Here is a 25,557-nt window from a genome sequence, read left to right as displayed (position 1 = left end):
ATATTTTTTTCCACACCTTTTCTGAGTTGTATGCAATGGAATTCTTCTTCTAGCAATTTCTTCTCCCAGAACTATCCCCTGGCCAGACATTTCCAAATAAAAACCTAATTTTAAGGAGGGATTTGACATTATATATTATTTTCCAATTTTATCTTCAATCATGTCCTCACAATGAGAGGAGAGATTTGATTCCTCCCGGTCAAGATCTTGTTTCTAGGAAATGATACATGCTCCTAACGAGAGCTTCCCCAACTTAGCTCCTCCTAAATTAACTTATCCTTTTGTAGGAATAAACTAAGATCAATAGAGATAATCTTTTGTCTATCCTCCGGAAGAAAAACTTCATCAATTACATTTCGTTTCCAAGATCTAGATATAGGATCAATAAGATCAACTTTTTCAACAAAACAATTTTGTGATTTAGTAGTTTTCACCTTGAAATCATGAGAAGAAGGATTCAATTGCTCTCCCACATCGAGATTTGATCCCCTTGTTGACAATCCAAAGCATTCCTTACAGAAGAACATTTATACCATCTCCTAAGCATCCGCAGGAGGTTTCGTGCACGCTATCTCCATCTCCCACTGACGGTGCCACATCTTTTTCATACGAGAGGGTTCTTTAATACGAATTATCTCCCATTTTTGACAATGTGCAACCATCTGTGCAGTTTAATATAATACATAGAGAACAAGGAATGAGTTATGACGAACTCAGTAAGGATAACACATTTCTCATCAATATGTCAACATAATCAGTAATGCATATATGATATGAATGATATGCAATAGTATGAATGCTACTATATCTAACTATGCAAGTCTCTAGATAGTTGACATGCTTTAAGATATAACACCAGCCCTCCTCTGGGTAGGTCTAGTCATTTTGATCCCTCACGGACTAATTACCTCAGTTGGGATCCTGGGTAAAGGGGTAAAGTCCTCATCATGCATCCATGGCTGAGGATTAAGTCAACACTTTCTTACCAAGACCATTGGCAATGAGTACTAGTGCATGTCAGGGTTTCTAATCCAATGCAAGGTCATATTGGTAACATACTATATGAAGTCTAGATACTTCCCCTATGGTACCAACCAACTTGATTCTGTATCTTTCGTAACCTAGGAATGAGAACCCTCATGGACTGGCTACCGCTGTTGGACTCCACTCCCTAACCCTATGGTCATCCACATATTATTGGGGCAGAAAACTCTCATGACTCCTCACAACACCCGAGCCGCTCCTTGGATGTCCATGAGCCCAACCTAACATATGCAACCCTACCATTGCATGAACAATAGTGGACCGTTGAGTCTCCGCACGGATTGGTTACCGTTGTAGGATGAAATAGAGTCACGTCACCATCGTCATGGCCGGCTTTTGTAGGGTACCTAGCCATGCAATTCTAGACTCCCTAGGTTTGTCATCCAGTAGTCATGATAGTGTTGGAGGCATTAATGAGCATGTGTCCCATACCCATAGCCCTCTGATATCTCAAGCAAAGATACCCAATTGGATACCCTTTCCATCACAACTACATCACATCAATCAAGATCATAACATAACCATTCATTCAATATCATGAAGTAACAAAGTATATAAATATAACACAAACAACAAGTATATAACAATATTAAAGTGAATTAAACAACTACGACAATATACATGATTAATAAATAATATAAGAAACATCAGATTCATCATATACAAGTCATTGCATATAAATAAGATAGTGTGTCCCTTACCTGTAAATAAGTAAAAGCTTCTTAGAGAGAAAACCAATCACAGTTAGAAGACCTTCAATAAAGTCAGAGAACACCTAAACATAGGGTTACAAGATTATATAAGAGACATGAGTCAAATCGAGTAAAAGCCAAAAGTCACATTGCTACTATGACCCAGCCAGTCGCTTGGCTCAAGCGATCGCCTTGAGCAACTGCCCCAAAAATAGACAGTTTTCAACTCCGAAATTCTGACTTTTGATCATCTAATTTCAATCCAGTTTTGGGATGATCGTAATCTGAATTCCAAACTTAACAAGTCTATAACCAATGAGCAAATCATAAACCTAAAATTAACATAGATCTGTCACCCAAATCATCACCCCTTATTAGATCCATCCTTTATTTGAATGCAAGGATTGTTTTTCGGACAAGATCCAATCAAGAACATTGAAAAAAAAGGGGATACAGCCAATCACAGTTAGGTTACCCCAACATGGTGGAAATAGATCCTACACCAAACCAAAGTTGAAAGAAGAGAATGGGTGAATGGAGATTCACATACCTCAACCAAATTCATAGAACAGAGGGGGAATGGTTCCAAATCTCAATCCGCACTTCGCTCACCTTCCAGCACGTCTCCACTGCCACCTAACTGTCCAAAATAGCAATCCCGAATATAATAATATGTTAATAGGGCGAGGGTTACTATTTCTAGAGAACATGGGCAAATTAGGGCAATTTCCTGCAAGCAAGGACTGGCGGTCGCTTGGGGTGGTTGATTGGCCCAATCAACCACCTTAAGCAACCGCCCCCTAGTACATTGCTGCACTTGGGTGCTTTGCTCAAGGGGTTGACACCCAACCTCAACCTAACCCTAATCAACACATGGGGGAGGTCTTACATTTATTCCGGACATCTTCAAATGCTTCATGCCTTCTACCAAAGATCCAACTTCCTAGTAAGGCAGGTTTCTTCATTAAGAGCATCCAGATCCATGGGTTCAAGGTATGGATCATAGACTTCTATCCGGATACTCCACAACTTAATCCGACTTGACCTTTGAGTTATTGGACCTGCAATACGGTAGAATTACGGGGGTTGTTACACTATCCATAGCCTGTGCTCCGCTACCGATCGATTTATACCAGGCATATCATCTGCCCACCATGCGGTCACCTTAATATTCTCCTGAAGAAAATTCTTCAATTCTTCTTTGAAGTCTCTTGTTTACTCCGACCCGTGGAAGGCTGCTCTTCCTTCATCATTAGAATCCAATTGGATTCATTCTAACTTTTCAACCAGTTCGAGCCTTTGCATTTCATATTCGTCTCGATCATCATGAACTTCAATTGATAAAGCTATAACTTTTCTGGGCTCAGCTTTATCCTTCAAATACAAGACATAACATTGCCTAGAAGTTTTCTGATCAGAATTTACCTCTCCTACTCCTTACTCAGTTCGGAATTTGATCGTCATATGTCTGGTTGATACAACTGCTCCCATTTTATGAGGGATGGCCTCCCGAGTATGACATTGTATGCTGGGAGTTCCAGAAAGACTAAGAAGTTTACTCAAACAGCTGTTTCTTTGGGGAAAGTTCCAGCTGTCAGATCCAGTTGTACTGATCCCTTTGCAATTGTTGATGATCCAACAAATCCATATAGGTGAATGGAAGATGGCTTCAACAAATCTTCCTCCATTTTCAACTTCTGATATGCATCATATGATAGAAGGTCTGCAGACAATCCTGTATCTACTAAAACTCTGTGAACCTCCCGATGGCTAATCTCGACCTTGATCACGATCGTGTCTTCATGAGGAGTGCATACCTCTCTCTTGTCCTCTTCATTGAAAACGATGCTCTCCTCCACATTCGATTTCTTTCTTTTTAGTGCTTCTCCCGAACCCACAAATTTAGACTTTGCTTTCAACTTTCTGAGGGATTCGGGCTCTGAGCCTCCGAATATGGTGAGGATTGGAGATTGGCTGGCTCCTACAATCTCTTTTCCTTTCTTGGATTGGGGAGCTTCACCCCGACAGTCTCTGCTTCCCGAGCGCTCCCTTCTTTTTTTACTAGTGGTTCTTCTATCCCGATCCTCGCCTCTGCCTTTCACAAAGTTGGCTAAATGCCCCTGGGATATCAATCTCTCAATGTCCTCCTTCAAATGCCTGCACTCATTCATGTAGTGCCTATAATCTTTATGGAAATGACAATACTTTTCCATATTCCTTTCTCTAGGCTTTGCTATCATTTTCGGTGGCCATCTTAGAATATCCTGGTCCTTGATCTGCATTAGGATTTTTGATCGTTGAGTATTCAACGGAGTATATTCTACGTGATCGGGTGAACGCTGTCTCCATCCCTAATGCGCTTTTCTCCCTCGATCATTGTTTTGCACCTTCGAACCTTGGCCTTTTTTTGGAGCCTTCTGTTCTTTATTGGCTATTTTCATCTCTCCTTGGCGTGCATCGAGGATGTTTGTAATTTCAGCCTACTTCTAGCATCTTTGGACAAGTTCGAGGTAAGTGGTTGTCATATCTTGCAACAATAACTCCAGAAGTTGCCTATTGGAGAGGCCTTTGAAAAGAGATGTTTTGGATACTTGTTTATCCAAGTTCTCGATCTCCATAGTTGCCTTGTTAAATATTTGCTAGTAGTCCATAATAGATTCGTTCCTTCCTAACTTGATAGTGAATAATGTTTCCTCGATCTTCTTGGTCTGGATCCCACTTTGGAACCGACCAATGAACTTTCATGTCAATTCATCAAAATCGGTAATTCTTCCCGAAGGTAAGTTCGAGAACCATCTATTTGCTGCCCCGGTGAGTGAAAAGACCCAAACACTCTACACAAAATTTCATCAGAGTTCCAGCAACAACCATTGTCTGCTAGTAGTAACTCATGTGGGCAATAGGATCTTCAAACCCATCAAATGGAGAGAAAGTCAGGAGCCCAACATTATGGGGAACTCGTACCTGGAAATGGCATCCATGAATGGTGTTTTCCTGATGATTGAGTAAATATCATCAGACCTCTTACCCCTCGTGAGTTGTCCTAACTTCTGGTTAATATTCCCAGTTCCCGATTGATTTGTACTGTCCGAGTACCATCTGATTGAATGCTATCACAACCCGAGAGTTGAGATGTTGCCGTATGTGTGCATACCCCACATTCGAGTCTAGTAAGAGTTCTCGTTCGACTCCCCTGTGCCCAATCTTGAATTTTCTGCTCATCCCTTCAGGGCAATTCCCCAGTTCTTCTTACTCCCGATCGCTCTTCCCGGACTCCTTGTGGGCTTTGGTTTCTTTCCTGCCTGAAGTTCTGAAATTCAATTTGTTGTCTATTTCTTCAAGGAGAACACCCTTTGACTGGTGAAATTCTTATCCCAACTCTTCGTGCTCGTCCTTGAACTTCTTCTTGATCATGGAAATTAGGGTGTCTCAGTGCTCCCAGGCTTCTGGCCACCGTTCGAAGCATTTACTGCATCTCCAAAACTTGGATTTACATCTGGTTCATCTATTCTGGGAGGTTATTCAGGTTGTTCAGGAGATCCCTCTAGCAACTTATTCTTCGTAAATTTCTCTGTTATGAACACGATTTCCTTCAGGGGGTTTCCTCCTGGAGGAGGATTAAGATTTTGATTCCTTAGTGTTGCTGATCTGGTATCCACCATGGTTTTTTGAAGCGTTTCCCACAGACGGTGCCAAATGATGTGTCCAAAATCTGTTTAACCCTCAGATTCCTTGAAGTTGGCCTACAAAATAGAGTTAGATGTGGGCCGACCGCATGGTCGGGCAGCCACCTCCGAAGGTTAAGTTAGAAAGTGGAACACCACAGAGCTCTGACTGGTTACAGAGCTTAGATTGAATACGATAATGAAGGGAAACTATTCAATTACCTATGTTGGGTGTAAAGCTTTAGTTTATATAGGATTTACTTCTCTTCCTTGACCGTTGGATTTGTTTGTGCTTAGGGTTTACTTTTCTTTCAAAGGCAAGGGCAATTACCTTACTTAGCACGATCACCCGTCTTGTATTAATGGTAGTTATCTTCTATAACTCGATCATGTATCCCGAATTCTTCGGGATCACGTTTATTTGTATAATCGCAAAGGCTCTTCCTCTCTACTTGGTTCAAACTTTGGACCGATCCCAACCGGATTTCTTGACTCAACCGTGGTTGAGCCGTCTAGAACCGGAGTCGACGAACCCAACCGAGGCTGGATCTGGTTCAGTATTATTTTATCCTCATCAGCAACAAAATGCACAGGAGTCGATGAATTTTGAGGGAATAGCTAGTAAGACGTTACTATCCAGAAAAGAAAATAGAAAATAAGGCGAAATGAAGATAAAGAATAATAAATAAGATATTCAATGGTTGCGATTTAATCTACCAGTACAATGGTTGATTTTCATAAAACGGACTGCGAGCCAATTCTAAGTTTCTAACGGCGTCCTGAAACTTTTTTTTTTTTCTTTTTTCTTTCCCTTAATTTTATATTAAAAAAAAAAATGGAGGCTCGAGTTGAAGGCGGAGAACCGTAGGCTTCGGCAGCGTCTTCTAGGCCTCCGGTGACTGCGGTTGCTTTTCCAACTTACGGCAACTCCAACATCTGCTTCTCTCGTCCTGTGGTAGGTTATTATTGTTTTTTTTCTTCTTTCTTCGCGTTCATCTCAGTGTGGTTGAAAGCCACTCGAATTCAGCGTGTTTTCTACATTTCGAGGACTCCAACGCCTGCTTCTCTTCTTCCTCCGGTATTTATTACATATTTTCCTATGACTTTTCTTGTTGATCACCTCATTGTGGCTGAGAGTCAGTCGACTCGATTGTTTCACTCTTTTTCCTTTGATACAAAATTCTGGATTGGTCAAATTTGAGTTTCCTTTTAAGAAATTGTTCATTTTATATTTTAGTCAGCAAACTGCGCCAATGAGTTTGGGTAGGGCTGCAACAGTTTTAGCTCAGTCTTATTCTTAGTCTCGTATGCAAAAATTTCTGAAAATTCGATATTGGGAGATTCTAACAACCCAAACTTTTCAAAAAAGTCGAACTAACACGTTTGAGTTTTTTTTTTTTATGTCTGTAGGTACATAATATTGATCAAAATCAATAGGGGCAAGACCATTCAGATCAATATTGTACATTTTGATTTTCACTCATGTACCACCAACATGGTCATTGCACTATCGTAGTTGTAGCTTTTAAACATCCATATACTTATTATAGTATCCAATTACATGAAAGACGTAGCAATTCTCTAACCTTACCAATTGGGGATCACCCTATTCTAAAGCCCTAATATCAGGACAATCTTTAGGATAAGGAATTAATTTGAATTCTTCTCCCTCGACATCAAATGCAATGGTTGTATTAGGGTCTATCATATGCCCATTGTAGAGTTCAACATCAGCTATAGTATCATAGCGGACAAGTCAATAGATGGCTCCGTTAACAAAAGCTGTAGGATTAGAATCTCCAATGTGGTGTGAAGAATCTCCCACATTCCTCCAAGCCAAAGAAGAACCGGAGCTCCTTATTTGTGTTACCAAGTAAAGACTTCCAACTCTCCATCGTGAATGGAGCATCCTGACCAACGAAACCTTATCTAATAAACTCCTAATTAGGGGTAATAAACCGATCTACTTTATACTCATCAGTTGATTTAACATGCCTAAGACCCACAAAAGAGTATTCAAAGGGGAAAACAAGTTTTGGCCCGGTTGGCAATGCTATGGATTCATGAGTATTAGGATTACAAATATGAACAATCTCATTATCATCAATTCAAACTAAATTAGAATTTGTAGGTATTAGTCGGAAGTAGACATCATTAATCCGGCCACAAACTGATCTATTGGATTCCTTTTTCTATGTATAGATTTTATAAAAAAAGGATGGGAATCCCTCTCATTTCGTTGGTTATAATTGATGAAAATAAGAAAACAAGAGGTTTTGATATAGATTGTTGAAAGTGGAGTCGCATGATATAAGGATCATTAGTGATTAGATTACACGTTTTTTTTTTACGTACACACCTGAATCTCAAGGGGATTTTCACAGGTAGCTTTGAAAGAATGTAAACCAAAACATCTTCAAATTGAACCAACACCTGATGCCAGCCCATCATGCTAAAACATTGTCTTTTAATCATCTTCTTTTCTGCCACCTCCATAAACGTCTATCAAGATTCAAGAGCTGTGTACTAAACATTTTAAAAAGAAGATAACTAAACAAATCTATAGTTTTAGGAAACCCCCTAGAGGTTATAGAAAATTGGAAATGTCGAAGTTAAGATTTGTAGGTATTTTTTGTTTTGCAGTGATGTCAAGGATTGATATCTCCCAACCATGCCCATACAAGGGAGCAATTAGTAGATTGGTTTGCCAAGTCATTGGGAGTGCAAGAGTTGACTAGATTTGCAAGAAGTTGGGCATGGACAAATTGTATGCTCTGGCTTGAGGGGGATTGTTGGAAGTGCAAATAGGGCATAGAAAAATACACCCATTGAGAATAATCACCTAAGTAGGATTGAGCTATTTAGGACTTCTAAGTCCTATTTTATTTTTATCTTTTGTTTTCCTATTCATTTTAGGACCTGTAATTTGGTTTTGTAAATAAATTGAGTGTTATTGGAGTCTTCACAATTTAAGTGAAGCTACACATTGGTGTCATGGATGTCTCTGTTCTGCTCTCTTCAAACTGAGTTCTATTTACAAATACTTATTTTGGTAACTTTTGGTTTTCTATTCATAGCTTTGTTCTTCTTTATGAATAAACTTAATATTTTATCTTTCGTTCAATATTTGTATGTTTCTTATTTCAGTGAAGCATTTGTGTTGGCTCTTGTTCTTGACATTGCTTAAAGTGTTGATTTTTTCCCCCAACAGTGTTGCTTATATTACTGTCTTGTGTTTTTGGTATAGCTCATTGTACACTAGATTTAATAGACATAGTTAAAAAGCCTTTTGTCACTTGCGGCGCCTAGGCAGTTAGACAGCCCTTCACCACCTTGGTGCCATGACATCATCCTGGATTATCAGCAATGTCTACCCAAAACGCCACTTTATTGAGTTGCAGTTGGGAATTCTTGACTTCTTTTCAAATTCGAGTTTTCTAATTCAGTGAGCATCCCCTTTCTGCGAGTCTTCTGAAGGGGTCTGATCTCTCTTCTCTAGGTGATGATCACAAACCTCTCAATTTTGGCAATGGATTTGTAGTTTCTTTTTTATTTTTTACTTTCTTGCTTCTTCTAGGGGTTATCTAGAAATTTATTCAAGGTGAGTGTTTTCTTTGCTTGTTATGATATGGTTATAGGAACTTTTGAGCACCATTCTTAACCATATGCAATTTTGATTGAGATTCATGTATCCTCTTAAGTAGGGAGGAGGGGCTGCACCCTAAGGTGGGTTTATGCTTGAAGGGCACTATTGGATTTATAAAAAGAATACGAGTTTGAATTTGAATTGTAGTTTCTAACTGCTACGGTGTATTAGAAATCTAATGTACACAAATTAATCATCATGGTAATCAAATCCTAGATTTCATATAAGACATCAACAAACATTGGATATGTTCAAGTAGCAATACAGTAATATACCTGCGAGTAGGACATTACTCTGCATTTATGCAGCAAGTGGGTTTCCCATATATACTATTGCTAACTCGCTATAGAACTTGTCGTATGTGTCTACATGATGCAAATATGTGCAATCAACTCATAGATCAGAAAAAGTTGTTTAAAATATGCTGAATTGAACACAAAACCAACAATATTAAACAATTTTTTTTTCTTTCTTCTTTTAAATTGATTTGCTCCAAAGTGTTACCTTCGCATGGATGTTATCAAATCGAGGCTAGATTTATTGTAGATGTAGATTAGACGTATAGAAATGGGGTTTGAGGTGATATCCAGTGAATTTCCACACTAAAAATGACAAAGCACTAAGAACAAGGATTCCAGAACTTGGCAGCATCCGTAGTACGGAAACTTGAATAAGATATAGGCAAGATGTCTCGTCTTGGTTGAGTTCTGGTCCTTTTATATGTAAGGTTGAGCTGAGATCTCGTTTCTTCTGAAAACTTTAATTTAGATCTTAATTTTACTAAAATTTTAGTTCAGACTTCGCACTTTTTTGGGTTCAACATCCATCTCGTGTCGCTGGGCCAGTAAAAGAACTTATTAGCGAGATCTCTATCTATGGGTTCAGATTCTTGTACGAGAACCATTCTTGTGCACTCCTGCCCGCAGTCTGATATTTCATATAACCAACCAGTGAATTAGGATATTATGGAGTGGACTAAGCTTTGGAAATCAATTTCAATAGAAGAACGTGCAAAGGATGATGTTGAAATCTTTGTGGATATTTGCACCAATTCTTGAATGCACCTCATTTAAAGAAATCTTGAAGAGGATTTAATTGCTTATTTATTTTTTCCAATATGCCATTGATAGCTTGGCGGGTCTTTTGCATTAATTGTTAAAACAGCACTTTCTTTGAAAGAATCTCAAAGAGGATTGCTTGCATTTATTTATCTTTTCCAATGTGCCACTGATATCTTGGTGAATTCTCCCATTAATTCTTGAGATGACTGTTTCTTCTGGAAAACTTGGTAAAGGATTGGTTGCATGTACTTTCTTTGTCAGTTACCCGTTACCTCTTTGCCTTCTTATTACAGTTCTTATGTAACCAGGCGCCCCCCCCCCCAAAAAAAAGAAAAAAAAAAAAAAAAAAAAAGAACCATTGAAAGAAGGCCCAAGGATTGAGCCCAAACAACCCCCTTGAGCATGCGACAGCAAGGGCTGGCTGAAAGCCCCTAGGGGTATTTTGGTCATTTCCATGCCCCTCTTTGGGGTGGGGACCTGGTATAAGTAGATTCCTTCTCTCTTGAGGCGTCTAAATCTAGCTTATTTTCATTGATTAGTTGAGTCGAAGCCTAGTTATTTGAGAGTCCTAGTTGGAATCTAATTACTAGTTAGATTCCTTCTAGATAATGTTTATTTTTATTTTGTTAATTTTTGGGGTCTTAGTTGGCAAATAATTAGAGCTTTACTACTAATCTAAATATTCCCTTTTGTGGTTAAGTCTTATTAGGTTGTTAAGTCATGGTCAAGTCCAAGTAACTTTTATGCAAGACTCTATATAGCCACCACATTCCATTGTAAAATCAGTTGAAGACTAATGAATGAAGCTTGGAGTAGTGCGAGTTGACCAAATGGCCTGGGCTGAGTATTTTAGAATTCCAGCATTGTCTCCTTCTTCAACTCAAGTCAGCAGCGTCCTCCTTCCTTCCCAACTAAGTACAGACCCTTCCCTACCCTGTGATCCATCAACAACCCCTCCCCTTCCACTCACAAACCTCCCCCAGGCCACTCCTTGCCATCGCACCCTCCCCAAGTGGCCAAGCCCTTTTCCCATCTTGCAGCAGCAAGAAAACCCTCCCCCAGCCTTGCGACAGCATCTCCTACCCTCCCTCTTGTCTTCTCTTGTTGTGACAGCCCCTCCGCCCCTCTTTTCTTCTTCTTCTTCTTCCTTTTTGAATCTTGCAGCAGAATTGAACAGGAAAAAAAAATAAAGAGAAGAAAAGAAAAGAAAGAAAAAAGAAGAAGAAAGCATCAAGGATCTTGAAGAATTCCAAGATCCATTCAAGAACCCCTCCCCTTTTGCTGCATGATTCCCCTGCCCCTTCCCTTCCAACTGTAGGCTTCCTTTCCCTTCCTAGGTAATTTTTGGTATCTCAAACCCTACCCTTACTAATCCAAATTATCTCATTTTTTCTCCTGTCAACCCTAATTCATCCAAGAGGATCTTTGGGTATCCCAACCCTAATAATCTCAAAACCACTAGCCCATTATCATTTTTGTTGAAACCCTAAACCTTTCCCTAAATTTTCCAAAACCTAGATACACGATATATTACCTATTTCCTTTACCAAACTCATCCCATAGGTTAACCATTAATTTCAGCCACCACAATGTATTACCCAAACCATCCCACAAACAATCACAACTAGCCCATTATCATTTTGTTAAAACCCTAAACCTTTCCCTAAATTTTCCAAAACCATGATACACGATATATTACCTATTTACCTTACCAAACCCATCCCATAGGTTGTCCATTAATATCCAGCCACCACAATGTATTACCCAAACCATCCCGCAGAAAATCACAACCTTATTATTAGTCCACATTTGTGATGGTTCTAATTAAAGAGAATGCTGGAAGGCTATCCTAGACCCTGGGTTACATCAAGTTCGTAGCTCACTTCAACATTTCCAATCATGGTGGGAGATCTCGCGAGATCTCGGTTTTTTCATAAACTGAGACGAGATCAAGGGCGAGATCTGCGAGATGGGATATCTCGCTATATCTCGCCGTATCTCGCCATAACTCGTCCCAAATCTCGCCATATCTCGCTGGAACTCTCAATTTTTACCAAATTTTTTGTAGATTTCAGCCAAAGTTTCACTTGCAACTACTCTTAGCACATCTACAACATCAAAGAAAGCTCAATCATCCTCTACTTGTCTTATGAACTTATGCGTTAATGACTTATATAAAACTTCTAACGGTTGTATACTTTTAGCATTCTATTCTTGAAAGTTAAGATTGTAATACTCATATGAATGTTATCTTGATGACATTTAAGTTATTTGATGTATTTGATACACATGATTTTCATTTATATGCCTTAAGGTTTTATATTACATGTTATATAACCTTGCATTCTCTAATCTTACAGCATTAATGGTTTTATATTATATGTTATATAACCTTGCATTCTCTAATCCTACAACATTTCGGTTTCACAATATGGGTAGACTTAGAAATCATACTTAGGGCTGTTTTCTTACAAATCCAAGGCCACTAGTGTGTTCAAAAGGCATCAAATAGGCTAAATACCAAGTTTTAGCCTAACTGGGACCCTAAAACCCACCGAGATGGGCTACCGAGTTGACGCCCAAAAAATGGCATATCTCGACCGAGATCTCTCCGAGATGGTCGAGATCTCGATTTTTCATGGTAGTGAGATCTCGCTCGAGAGCGAGATCTCCCACCATGTTTCCAATTCCTATAAAAGCTCCAGGGGTTTTCCGACAACTTTGGATTTGTTGAGTTATCTTTTTTGATAAGTGCTTGGTGGGTAGCTCCTGAGTCTTCATAGATGAATATGGAGGTGGTGGAGAAGAAAATGATTAAAAGACAATGCCCAAGTGTGGTGGGTTGGCATTAATTGTTGATCCAGTTTGAAGATGTTTATATTTACATTCTTGCAAAGCTACTTGTGAAGATCCTTTTGAGATTTATGTGTGTATGTAAAAATGATGTAACTTGATCTCTAATGATCCTTATTTTATGTGATTCCACTTTTAGCAATCCGAATCAAAAGCACTTTGTTTTTCATTTACATAAAAAACAGCCGAAGAAACGAGATGGGGTCCCCGTTTTGTTTTTCTAAATTCTATTGATAGAGGAAGGGATCTAATAGATTAGTTTGTGGTTCAAGTTGATGATGTTTACTGTTGATTGGTACCTATAAATTTTGACTTAGTTTGCTTTTAGGATGATATGACTGTTCATATTCGTAGTCCGATTACTCATGAATTCATAATATTGCCAGCGGGTCCCAAACTTGTATTCCCCTTTAAATACTCTTTGGTTGGTTTTGGGCATGTTCAATCAACTGACGAGTAAAGTGGTTAATTTTATCGCCCTTGATTGTGAGTTTATTAGAGAGAGGTTCATTATTGAGGACGCACCATTCACAATGAAATGTCAAGTCCTTACCTTGAGAGCACAAAGAAGGGGCTTTGCTTCTTGGGCATCAAGTGACATGAGAGAATTCTTAATTCCATGTTGGCAATTCTAGTCCTACAACTTTTGTTAACAAATTCATTCATTGGCTAGTCCTCTATAATGCTATGATTGATGCTAAGTCTAAATGAGTACATGGATGACATTGATAATACGATCACTGCATTTGATGTCAAGTGAAAATAGTTTAGATTAATCCCTTATCCTCAATATTGTCTTTATATTAAGGTTTTAGAATGGGGTGATCTCCACTTGGTGGAGTTGGAAGGGTTACTAGCAGTTTGTGTACCGTTGATACACAAAATGGACATATGGATGTTTGAAGGCTGCCACCATGAGAGTGGTAATGATCGTGTTAGCGGCACATGGGTGTAAATGTACAATATTGATCAGATTGTCTTGCCCCATATCTACCAATGGGGGGAATATGATTTCGATCTATGGTACATATCTAGAGACATAGAGGGCTCAAAAGTGTTAATTTCAATTTTTTTGAAAGGTTTAGCTTATCACAATCTCCAAAGGAGGAGTTTTCGAGTATTTATGCATACGAGACTTTGAATGCCAAGACTGCAGTTCAGTTTCTATTTGGAGAGTTTGTGCTCATTAAAACCATTTGCACAGGTATGTACATGTTCTAGGGTTATTTTTCTTTTTTCTTTTGTTTTTTTAATTGGGTATTGCTATAGCTTCAAATATCTATTTTCTTAATTATCCTATTCCTCTGTTTCCAGAACTGAATTTCTTATGAGTGATATATGACGTCTATTAAAGTTGTTGGCTAGCTAGTGAGGGAAAGTTAATAGTCCATTTTGCAGGCAACCGTTCAGGCAGCTGAAGCTGAAGCTGAAGCAGGAGGAGAAAGCCACACTGTCACTGAGGATGTCAGTAACCCATATGCAGAGTTTTCTGGTTTGACCTTTAATACCGTATGAGTAATAGTTAATGAATGTTGAAGTCGTTCATAAGCTATTGAAGGAATGTTTCTACCCTCTGCAGGCAAACATTGAAGCAGCTGAAGCTGAAGCAAAAGTAGATGACCATCCTATCACTGAGGCTGTAGTTAGTCCAGAAGCAAATTTACAGGTTCAACCTTTTATCGTCTCCATTGAAAAGTATGATTAGTCAGCCAAATCCCATTCCTTGTGATTCTAGCGGGATTTGTAATACTTGAATGTTGTACCGGACTTCCTCATAGGTCAGCAGGCTCAAATACCAAAAGTTATTGTGGCTTCTGTTTTCATGGATAATTTATTATATGTTAGTTCAGAAGACTTGCATTGGACAAAGATAGCATGTTCATTCGCCTTTCCTTTTATTGGAGTAAGCTTCAGATTTCATTGTTAGCAGTGATTTCATAAGAATGCTAGCAAGTGCTATCAAACCTTTTGCTAGCTGAATATATATGCGTTAGCCTTGTTGTTCCGAGGATTTCCTAGTAGAGCAGTGTATTTTCCCTACTAGGCACCTTTCCTTGCTTCTCTATTAGAGAAGTGCTCTACAACCATTGCTTTAATGTATTTCAGATTATGTATTATAATCGGCCTAAAGTCAGTGGCTGAATTGACGGACATGGTGGTTCTAATATCAGACTCTGTACACACATTTCGACATGGTGGCGTAAATACCTGACTTTGTGTACATGTTTTAGTTGTGGCTTTTAAACTGCTACAATTGAAATTGAATTAACTATAGGAAATATCTCAAGCGGCAGTTTATTATTTTAGTGCTGGATTATGTTTCTAGCAAGCCCAATTTCTACTAAACCAGAATGTCGTTTGACTCGTTTCAAAATCTTTATGAAGATATTGTGAAACCTTACTGTGAAGAGGTGCTTGGGGGGATTTTGGTCATCTTTTCGGTTGAGCATTTCGAATTTTCAAGCAGAAAAACCCTGGTTGTCTTGTTTCAGCCTGCTGGGTTTTCATTCTCATCTAAAGACAAACAGTTGAAAGAAGGGAATCCTCGTTTTCATCAATAAACTATTTGCTAACATCTACTCTTCTTTTTTTGGTAGAAATTTGTTAACATCTACTTGCTGGTAAGAGCAGCACTAAAGCACACACATACTAACAGCTGAAACAGGAAAACAACCACGGTCCAGTGACAGAGTAGAGGACTATTTGATCTCATGGAGCAGCTATTAAGGCTTGAGCTCAACGATTAAGTGAGGATTTCTTGGGCGCATTTTGACATAATCCTCTGTAGTGTCTGATTAATATTTCCCACCGTGACTCACCCAATCCTTCTCTGTTATAATCACAGTATCTGTCATGTCCGATAGTAGCTGATCGAGTCGACAATAATAACTGTTGAGTAATGCAAAACCTAATGAGTAAGGTTGGAAATTTGATCAACTGCAAAGAATTGGTGGTAAGCAGGGATTCAAGCAGTGACCTTAACAGAGATCCAGAAAAGGATTCTCGGGAAGAAGAAATGAAAGAAAGAAGAAAGAAGGGCAATACTATCACTTTGATTTCAAAACTAATGTATTACTGATCAGGGTATAAGAAGTATCTCTTGAATTTTGAGGGTAATAAATGTAATAGTATGTAATATGAAGGAAGTAAATGTATTTTGCTCTCTCCTGGTGTTATATTGTTCTTTTTTTTTTGGGTAGAATTCCTGTCTTAATGTTGCAATATTAGGTGAAATGTATGATATCATATAAACTTTTAATATTATTAGAAAGACATCAAAAAACTTGAGGGGGGGGGGGGTAGAGTTGAGGGTGGAGAACCCTAGACTTCAGCATCTTCTCCGCCCTCCGGGGACTCCAGTAGCTCTTCCAACTTCTGGCAATTCCAAAATCTGCTTCTCTTCCTTTTATGGTATGTTATTTTTTTCTCCTTCATGTTTGTCTCTCGCTGTGGCTGAGAGCCAGTCAACTTCAGTGGTTCTTCCACTCTCCTGCAACTCCAACACCTGCTTCTCTTCTTCCTCCAGTAAGTTATATATGTATTTTCTATCTTGTTCTTCTTCATCACCTTATTGTGGCTGAGGACTGAGAGTCACTCGATTCAATTGTTTTCCCTCTTTTTCTTTGGATACTCAGAGTAAAAAAATTATGGAATTGGTCAAATTTGAATTTCCTTTTTCAAAAGTGTTCTTTTTATGTTTTAGTAAACAGTACTGCACACCAATGAGCTTTGGTAGGGCTGAGACAGGTTTAATCCAGACTTTCAAACACCTGGCCCTGATCCTGAATACCCTAGTCTGGCCCTGACGCTGACCTTGACCCTCCAGAGCTGGGCTAGGTTAGATACTTAACCTTGATACTGGCCTTGACCTTGGTCATAACCCTGATTTTGGCCGTGCAGTGCTGTTTACTAAAACATGAAAACAACTACAGTTGCATAATGTCTTGCGGTGCTTCTGACTACAAGATTTGAGCAAAGGCCAAGTAGATCAAAACAGGAAAACAAATTCTGACTCAACTTAGGATACTGAAAGAATGTTACACATAAGCCTCCACTCACTATTGCATTCTTGCTTTTCTTACCCTAGAGCTGTTACTCCTTCCCCACTCATGAGACATTACTTTCAATTATCTGCACTCTCACTTGCTGCAAATGCCACCTAATGAATGTGATTAATGAAGCAGTGCTTCTGCAGGCTGGCTGAAATCTGCTTGGAAACCCAACCTGAGAAGAATCAGGTCCAAGTTTGGTTTTTGGTTCCATAAGATATTTAGGTGGTGTTTATTTGTTTTTGGTTAGTTTTAAATCTTTATTTTTATTGAAGGTAGTACACACAAGATAGGTTTTGATTATGCTTCTAGTATTAGCTTATGATTAGAAGACTTCCTATTTCTATGCTTTCTTTTCTTTTTATATATTGGATCACGTAACCCTCAATTTAGTACATTGAGAAATAAATTAAAGAGTAGCGTTTTGAGTTTTGCTGTGGTATGCTAGACATGGGCTGCTGGTCCTACATTTTTTTTCTTCTCTCCTTTCCTTCTTCTTCATGCTAATTTGACTCCTCTTCCACTGGCAAGTCCTCTGGCTCTTTGATCTTCCCTGCTTCTCATCCTACTTTTCATTCTCTGTTCTGTTTATGTGCTAAACTATTTTCATGAAATCCTGTTTAATATCTCTAATGCTTTGATCTGGGATTGTCAACTGAAACCCTTGGGTGACCTTTGCTGCTGAACTTCTGATATAGGGGCCAATCCTTCCCACCTCAAATGGAAGGTTAAGACCAGGAGAAGTTCCTAGGCTTGCTGCTCAGCACCTAGGGCTGCTTGATGTAAACCAGGTATACGGTTAGGTGTATTTTGGTAATTTCCCTAGACTTAGGGTTTGTACAGGAGTTTCTAGCAAAAAGGGGGAAGGTTTTAGGGTCTCTAGGGAGGCTTAGGGCCTGCTGGGACTGAAACCCAGATCTGAATTCTATTGCTAACAGAATTTAAGATTTTGAAATTTGAATTCAACAGTCAAACTAGGGTTTTGATGGATTCGGCTAGGGTGGAAAGAAGGCTATTCCTTGCTGGTTCTGCTTTCCAGAACTGATTTCTATTGCTGTCCTCTCAACTAGAATGGATATGATTGATCATAACTTAACAAAATCAGATTTCTGCAATTTTGAAATTTCTGCAGAATTCCAAGGTTGAAGATGAAGTGCAGGTTTTTATAAAATTGGGAAGTAGGGCTGAATTGTAGGAAATAGCAATAAGGCTTGCGCCGAGGCTTCCTGCAATTCTAATGGAGGTGGAAGGGGCTTGAGAGGGGCTTGACAGGGGCTGGGAATCAGGTTTCCTAGTGGGAGTAGGATATCGTTGCCGTGAAGACGTGGAGAAGAGGGGGAAGGGGGAGGGTCATGGTTGCTAGGGAAGGGGCTAGGACGCAAAGGGAAACGAAAGGGGAAGGGGCAGGGACTGTTTGCGAAGGGGAAGGGAAAGGTAGGAGGCTACGGTGGTAGAGGGGTAGGGGTCTATGGCTGCTGACAAGGATGGGTAAGGCTGGGGTTAGGGGTGGGGCTTCTACTTACTTGGAGCTGCTGGGATGGGTGCTTGAAGGTTGAAGAAGCTTGCTGGACTTGATGGGTTAATCTTCAGAACTAGAATGTTGGCTGCATGAATGCTGGAAATCAAATTAAGAACTCTCAAAGGCAACTATAGGGTCTCCTTTAAAGGAACCCAGCCACTCACTTAGGAAATTAACAATCAAATCCTTTAATTCATCAAATCTAAATTTTACATTGTTAGAATAGGTTATTTATAGCCTGAAAGTAAAAGACTCTGACTGGGTTTGGGAATCCCTAAGAGATAAGGATCCTAACTTTAGACCAAAACACTCAAAATGAATCCAATTACTACAAGACCACAACCCTAGGATTGGAATTTTGTAAAGAATCTTGACTTGGAACTAGCGACACTTCCAAATAAAAACAAACTCTAAAGATAATAACCCCTTTGGAATAGTTTGGATAAGGATTCTTATCTTATCTACAACTAACTTACTCAACACAATTTAAACTCTCAAATAACTTTCAAATTACTAACTCAAAGAAAAACAAAAAGTAGATCCATGACCCTTGGATTGAGGGGAATCTATCTAGACCCATCTTGAGCCCTAAAATGTAAAATGACCAAAATACCCTTCGGAGAATTTCGGCCAGCTTTGGAGTGGCTTTTGAGTTTGGGTCTTGGCAGCAGTTGGATAAATGGACATTGTTCATACTTAGTTTCTTTTTTCCCCAACATTTTGTTATTTTTTTATTAGGCAGGGGCAGTCTAGTTATTCTGCCTCATAGCAGGGGCAGTATAGTCTTATTAGCATTTATTGGGAGCATGGTGCAAATTTCGGTCCCGAAATCCCTAGGTTTCGACCCAGGTTTCAGCCTTATATGACTTACATTTTATTTGATTTCTTGCCTCATTTCTATTTAAAGCATAATAAACACAATGGAATTTGTTTTTTTCCAAAAAACCCACTTAGCATTCAAGTATACTAACAAATGACTGGTTCTGACGAGTATAAACTGTATTGCATACATGCATATAATCATGTATACATATATAATTTTAAAAATAGTTCTTAAAATCAGAAAACGAAAAAAAATGTAGCAAATAATAAAAAACAAGTTTAACAACACACAATCATAGAGCATAGTCTTAGACTAAACATATATTAATTTCAAGGCAATACAAGATCATTTGAGGCATGAATTAAAAAAAAAAAAAGTGTTTAACAATACACAATCATAGAGCATAGTCTTAGACTAAACATATATTAATTTCAAGGCAATACAAGATCATTTGAGGCATGAATTAAACAAAAATAAAAAAATATAAAGTTTAGAATTGTTGAGTATGGCTCATGCTTCACATTTTATTGCTGCCAGAGTTTCCTTTGCAGCTGTTGTGGCTTAAGAGCTGTTTGGAGGCAAAAGAAGAGCAAAAGAGATGTTTAAAGGCAAAGGAGTTGTGGAAATTAGGTTAAAATGGGATAGAAATCAACAAAAACCAAGGAAAAACAAGTTGGACTGTCGAAACCTGTGAAACTTCGGTCGAAACCTGCGAAATTTCAGTCGAAACCTGCGAAATTTCGGTCGAAACCTATGATTTCGACGAAATCTTGTTTCGATTTCGTAAAATGCAGTGATTTCGGCCGAAAGTTATTCCTTGATTGGGAGTCAGTTTCTGTCTAAAGGGCCTCTTTAACAGCTCACAAGTAAGGTGTGATTTTTAGAAGGCCTCTCAGTTGCTGTTTGTTTTGCTGGTCGGAGTCTATTTCCAAGTCCTATTTCTGGTAGGATTCTCTTGTAAGGGTATAAACACCCGCCCCCAATCAATTGGAATAGGCACCATTCAGTTTATTAAATATTTTTTTCTCAGTTTTGAGCCTCTTGAGAGTGTTTGCTGCTGTGACTACCATTTTTGTTCAATTTGGTAAGAGAAGGTCCAAGATTGAAGAAAATAAGGTCCAACAGGCACTCAGATTTGAGTGCCTCTTGAGAGTGTTTGCTGCTACAACTACCATTTTTGTTCAATTTGGTAAGAGAAGGTCCAAGAAAGAAAATAAGGTTCTAAGGTGAGATCAAGCCTAGATCCTTGCTGTGGCTGAATTGACAGCCTTCTATACTTCATCTCTGTCCAATTCAAGCTTGTAGCACAAGGTTTGATCCAAGTTTTATCCCATCTAACCCATTAGGGCCTCCAAACCCATCTCAAGAGAATTACACCATATTACCCCATGTGCTATGTCTTTGAAACCTAACCGTACCACTCCGTATGTGATTCTTATGCCATTTTTCAATAAGATATCTGTCCATGGTTCAAGATTAGAGCGAGATCTCACCCCTTCCAAAAACCAAGACCTTAACCAAGTTGGCCCATCTCGGTGGATTTTAGGGGTCTAGGTTGGGCTCAAACTTGGTAGATAGCCTAATTTAGGCCTTTTGAACACATTGGTGGTCTTGGATTTGTGAGAAAACAACAGTAAGTATGAGTTCTAAGTCGACCCTAGTGTGAAACTAAAGTGCTGCAGGATTGGGGAATGCAAGGTTATACAACATGTAATATAAAAAATTTAAGGCTTCTAAATAAAAAGTAAATGTATCAAATACATCAAACAACTTAAATGTTATCAAACTTCCATTTATATGAGTATCATAATCTTGATTTTTGAGAATAGAATAAGAAAACTATACAACCATTAGAAGTTCTATATGAGTCACAACTCATAAGTTCATAAGACAATCATAGAATTGATCTTCCTTTGGTGTTGTAGATGTGCTAATTGTAGTTGCAAGTGAAAATACAGCTGAAATCTGCAAAAAATAGGCGAAAATTGAGAATTCCGCTGAGATATGGCGAGATCTGGGGAGAGATCTAGCGAGATAGATGAGATTTTGAGTGAGATGTGGGAATCTCGGCTTGCCCTTCCTCTCGTCTCGCCTTCTTAAAAAAGCGAGATATCTTGTCAGATTGCAAACCAGATCTATTCTTTTCCTGTAACCAGATCTGATTTAGTTGCTTGTTTTGTTAATAAGGGTTGGTTCATGGGCTGGTATTGAGGCCTATATACAAGAGTTGGCAAGCTCCTCTGAACCTAGTTCGGTTGGATCTCCTATTTGGAAGTTCTGATGCCTGATTAGTTTCTTCTTCTTTTAAGTACCCCTCCTCTTTTTCTTAAATCCAGTCTCTGTCCGTATGTAGTGTTTCCAAGTTTATCTGTAGGCCTTAATTTCTATTCCCTTTTGTTATCCATACATATGTCTTTATCTCCTTAGTAACCCTTTCAGTTTCTGGTTAATCATAGAATTAAGCCTCCTTATAAACTTGGAGGTGTTTAGATAATATCCATCAACTTATGCTTTTGTCTATTGTATACTTAGGTGGGCCCCTAGCAAACCTGATGCAGCCCCAATTGATTGAGGGTCACTTCCTCCAAGATCTTTAATAAACCAACCCATTGGGACTAAGAAAGGTGGTTTTGGGGTACGGATGGATTATGGGGTGAGACCTCTGGGTTTGACCTAGTGGATTTTGAATTCCCTGATTATGTAATTGGAATGAAATAGTATCAAGGATTATGGGTGTTAGGTTTGGAGAGATTTAGAGTTACAGTTGTTTGTAGAAAATCTACCTCAGGTGGCCAGTTAATTACAGTACAGGTGCCTCTGAATGTGAGGCTTAGAACTGAAACCAGTTGAGGGACCACTGGGATTCAGGGTGGTTAACCATGCCTAAGTTATCTAAAATTATTTTGCAAATTGGTAGTGGATACTGTGCATAAATAAAGCGTCAACCATATTTTGCAACTTTATCCACCAAAGTGATGATGCTTATTGCTTGGAATCAACTGGATCTATATGACTTTTAATGATATTCTCAAGTGTATTGCATTGCACTCTTCATTTTTTCCCCTGAGGGGGTGGGGGGCTGTGGTGTTCGTTGTTATAATTTCTGTTTATACTATGTAAAATTAATTAGAAAGTTTAGGCTGTTAGATTAGACATTTATTAATGAGCTTCGATTGATAGATGATTACAATAGGCTTGATACGAACCAGGGTAGTACTTAGGCCAATGGTTCTTCAACTGGGCTTTCTGTTTCACAAGCCTTTCTGATTGTACCTGGTTCACTGAACCCAAGAAGTTTAATGGTTGGTGTAAACAGCTGAGTTGAACAAAAACGGTGATATTGTTCCTCCATAGGTCAAGAATTTTGATTTTTGAGAAGTATCATGATCAATCAATCAATCAACTAATAAAAAGGCTGAATTTATTTTTTCATATGAAAGATTTGAAGACCTGTTGATTCAAAGAACTGATTGCAGAGTTGACCATTCAGACATTTCACTATATATGTGGATCTCAGACCTATGAATGGGGTAATTCCTGAAATGCACAAAGATAAGGGAAGTGACTTAGAGAAAAAGAGAAGTGATTTAGGGAAATTTTCTCTATCATAAACTTGGACCAATTAATCAAATATTGATCATACGTAATCGACTAAATTCTACTTGAAAAAAATACAGCTCTTTCTCTTAGAAGCAAAATATTCCAAATGTTCCTCATAATTTTTGCTATCTTTGGACCATATGTATCTATATGGATCCAGATCCTGGTTCATGGATCTCATCGGTTTGAGATATAAGAGGATCAAACCATTTTTACTTTCAAATTTGGGAAATGTTGGTTGGTCATATATTTCTTATATAGTTATATGATCTAGAGTATCGGTTCCTATTTGATCCCCTTGAGTTCCATATCTGAAGCTGCAATTGGATCTATTCATTGGAAAGAATTGGTCAGATACATTTCTTATGTACCTATTGAGGGTTTATTGGATTGAATCAGATTTCAAATCAACCTATGCTGATTGACTGCCTCTACATGTTGTTGCTAGCAAATGGCACTCTTTTTTGTTAATGACCTTCCAAATTATTCCTGCAAGAATCTGCCCTCCTCTTTTTCCTGATGCTTCAATATAAAGATTCATTCTCTTCATAAGAATTAGGAGGTAGAACCAAATAAAGATTTCTTTTTTGATCCGTCCCTGTAGGTGTAGACCTCATTTAGGAATTTTTTCCCCCGGATCCAATTGTAGTTGTGAAAAATAACAATGCAAGTGTACGCTGCTGTAACTAGTTATAATGATGAAAGAATCGTTCCCTCGAGGACTATAGAGTAAGTACTAAACTAATTGCACCAATTTTATTTGAACAAATAATAAGAAAGAGAATTATCCTAGACTAAATTGCAAATTGAAATTTATATTGAGATATGCTAATAGCTAAAAACTTAGGGGTCAGATTTCATCGTAATTAATCCTTCCCACCCTTTGATCCATCTTTATAGTCAGAAATATTTTTTTCTGATTGATAGTTGAGATTCCCTTCCCTATGTACTAATCTCTCTCGAGTACTAATATAAATTTACTCAATTGCTAACCCACTATATTTTTATGTGGATTAAAACAACTAAGAGATCATTAAATTCTATGGATTCCCATTTAACAACTACACAAAGCATGTAAGTATATTTCTATCCTACGTGTAATTTATGGCATTTACTCCAACAAACTAAACACATAAATCCCTTGTTAGTTCATTATGATTAACAGATAAGTTGATTAGTGGCCAATTAATCAAAAGCATTAAGAATAGACGTAAATACTCAATCAATGAAAACTATATTTAGAATTATATTGATAAATTCAAGAGTGGAAGTTCAAAATTAGGCTACATCTAATCCCTAGAAATATTAAATTAGTTCATTCTAGAAATTAAAAACATCACAGAAGAGTTTGAGAACATTGAAAGAAGATGAAGAAAAACTTATTCCTAAGCTCCAAGTCTTCTTCTCCAAGTCTCCAAAATTTGTCCTCGACCCTTCTTAAAACATCCTCCAGCGGTGTTTTTCTTATTTTTCTTATCCTTAATTCAATTTGGTACAATTTCTAATTTCCTAATCTGACTCAACCAAGGAAGGATTTGGCGTACAAATCGGGCTGACTTTGAGAGCTCAAGTACACAATCCCACCGTTGGATTTGAAGAATAAGAAATTATGAAGCTCCTGTCAAAAATCAGCTTGATCGGACACTGGATTACCATCCAATGAAGAACTTGATCGAAACTGGATAGAGACACTCAAAAACAGGATTTGTTCCTCTTCCTTCTTTGATCTAGTCCCAAACAGGAAATAAAACCTTGGAGTATGCAAAGAATCCTTCTCTCCACGTTTTTGACTTGAGGAAGCTTCTAGAGTCTACTCTAACTTGATAAAGACGACTTTCCTTTTTTTTTTGGAATGGAATAAAATCCAGCTTGGTTCTTTAAGATTATTTTCACAGAATTTTCCAATAATACCCCTGCCAATTTGGTTGATTTCTTGCAAGCACAAATAATAAATCTTAATTAGAATTTGCTAGGAAATATATAAAATCTGCAAAATTATAGAAATAAAACCAATTAATTAGTAGATATAAAATCTACTCATTAGTAGTAACCATTATAATAGGCAAATCCCTTATGATACAAAAGGTCCAACTAGGTTATTGATAAAGTAAATATCTTTGCCATTTCTTAAAATCTCTCTTTTGATTCTAAGTATTGGTGTAACGTATGGCCCTCTGTTCTGGTCATGGAGTTGATAAAGTGAACAAAAAAAAGGGATTTTCATTCAAGGACGAAATTATATTGGAATTGTACATATCGAATTCATCCTTTAGAACCATATCACTTCTTGGACTTGATGAAATAAGATGAATTGAGATGGTATTTTGTAAATATCAAATTATCATGAATATATCAACCATTCTTTATTTTCCAATTGTTTGGAAGGGGCAAAAGAAACATCTTGTTTTTTCCTTCAATGTGAGTACCTCAATGAGGTAGACCTCAATAGAATACTGAAGAGTAATGGCTGCAAATGATTGAGTTCAGTAGTTCCTTATATCAAATTATTGATTCTAGACATATGGTAATATGGAGAAGATAAAATAAAATTGTTTTAAGCACTGACAGAACTAGGTGCCCCTTGTTTTTAGAGAGAAAATGGTTT

The 25,557-nt window shown here is 38.1% G+C and overlaps 2 protein-coding genes across 3 annotated transcripts in view; one reads left to right on the top strand and one right to left on the bottom strand.

Annotated features, from left to right (window-relative positions):
* Positions 1-3,295: 3,295 nt before the first annotated feature.
* Positions 3,296-3,976, bottom strand: LOC149029308 (uncharacterized). Its single transcript, XM_089142840.1, has one exon. The coding sequence runs from the start codon at positions 3,974-3,976 to the stop codon at positions 3,296-3,298; it is 681 nt and encodes a 226-aa protein (XP_088998966.1).
* A 2,254-nt stretch (positions 3,977-6,230) lies between these two features.
* The window catches only part of LOC149029307 (uncharacterized), a 29,408-nt gene continuing 10,081 nt past the window's right edge, over positions 6,231-25,557 (top strand). Inside the window, exons 1-3 of one of the 2 annotated variants that reach the window (XR_016171027.1) lie at positions 6,231-6,356; positions 14,360-14,425; positions 14,541-14,627. Coding sequence is in view for 1 of the 2 variants with exons in the window: in XM_089141468.1 (XP_088997594.1) it covers positions 14,103-14,165; positions 14,360-14,425; positions 14,541-14,627 (216 nt within the window). In the remaining variant the exon portion in view is untranslated. Of the gene's footprint in view, positions 6,357-10,436; positions 14,166-14,359; positions 14,426-14,540; positions 14,628-25,557 lie in introns of those variants that run through there. The other variant, XM_089141468.1, reaches the window with a different exon arrangement.

The sequence above is a fragment of the Hakea prostrata genome, chromosome 1, assembly GCF_041222555.1.
Source record: "Hakea prostrata isolate BN-2017 chromosome 1, UWA_Hpros_2, whole genome shotgun sequence".
NCBI classification, from domain to species: Eukaryota; Viridiplantae; Streptophyta; class Magnoliopsida; order Proteales; family Proteaceae; genus Hakea; species Hakea prostrata.
Note: the sequence above shows the minus strand (reverse complement) of the source record. Positions and strands in the feature narration are given on the sequence as shown.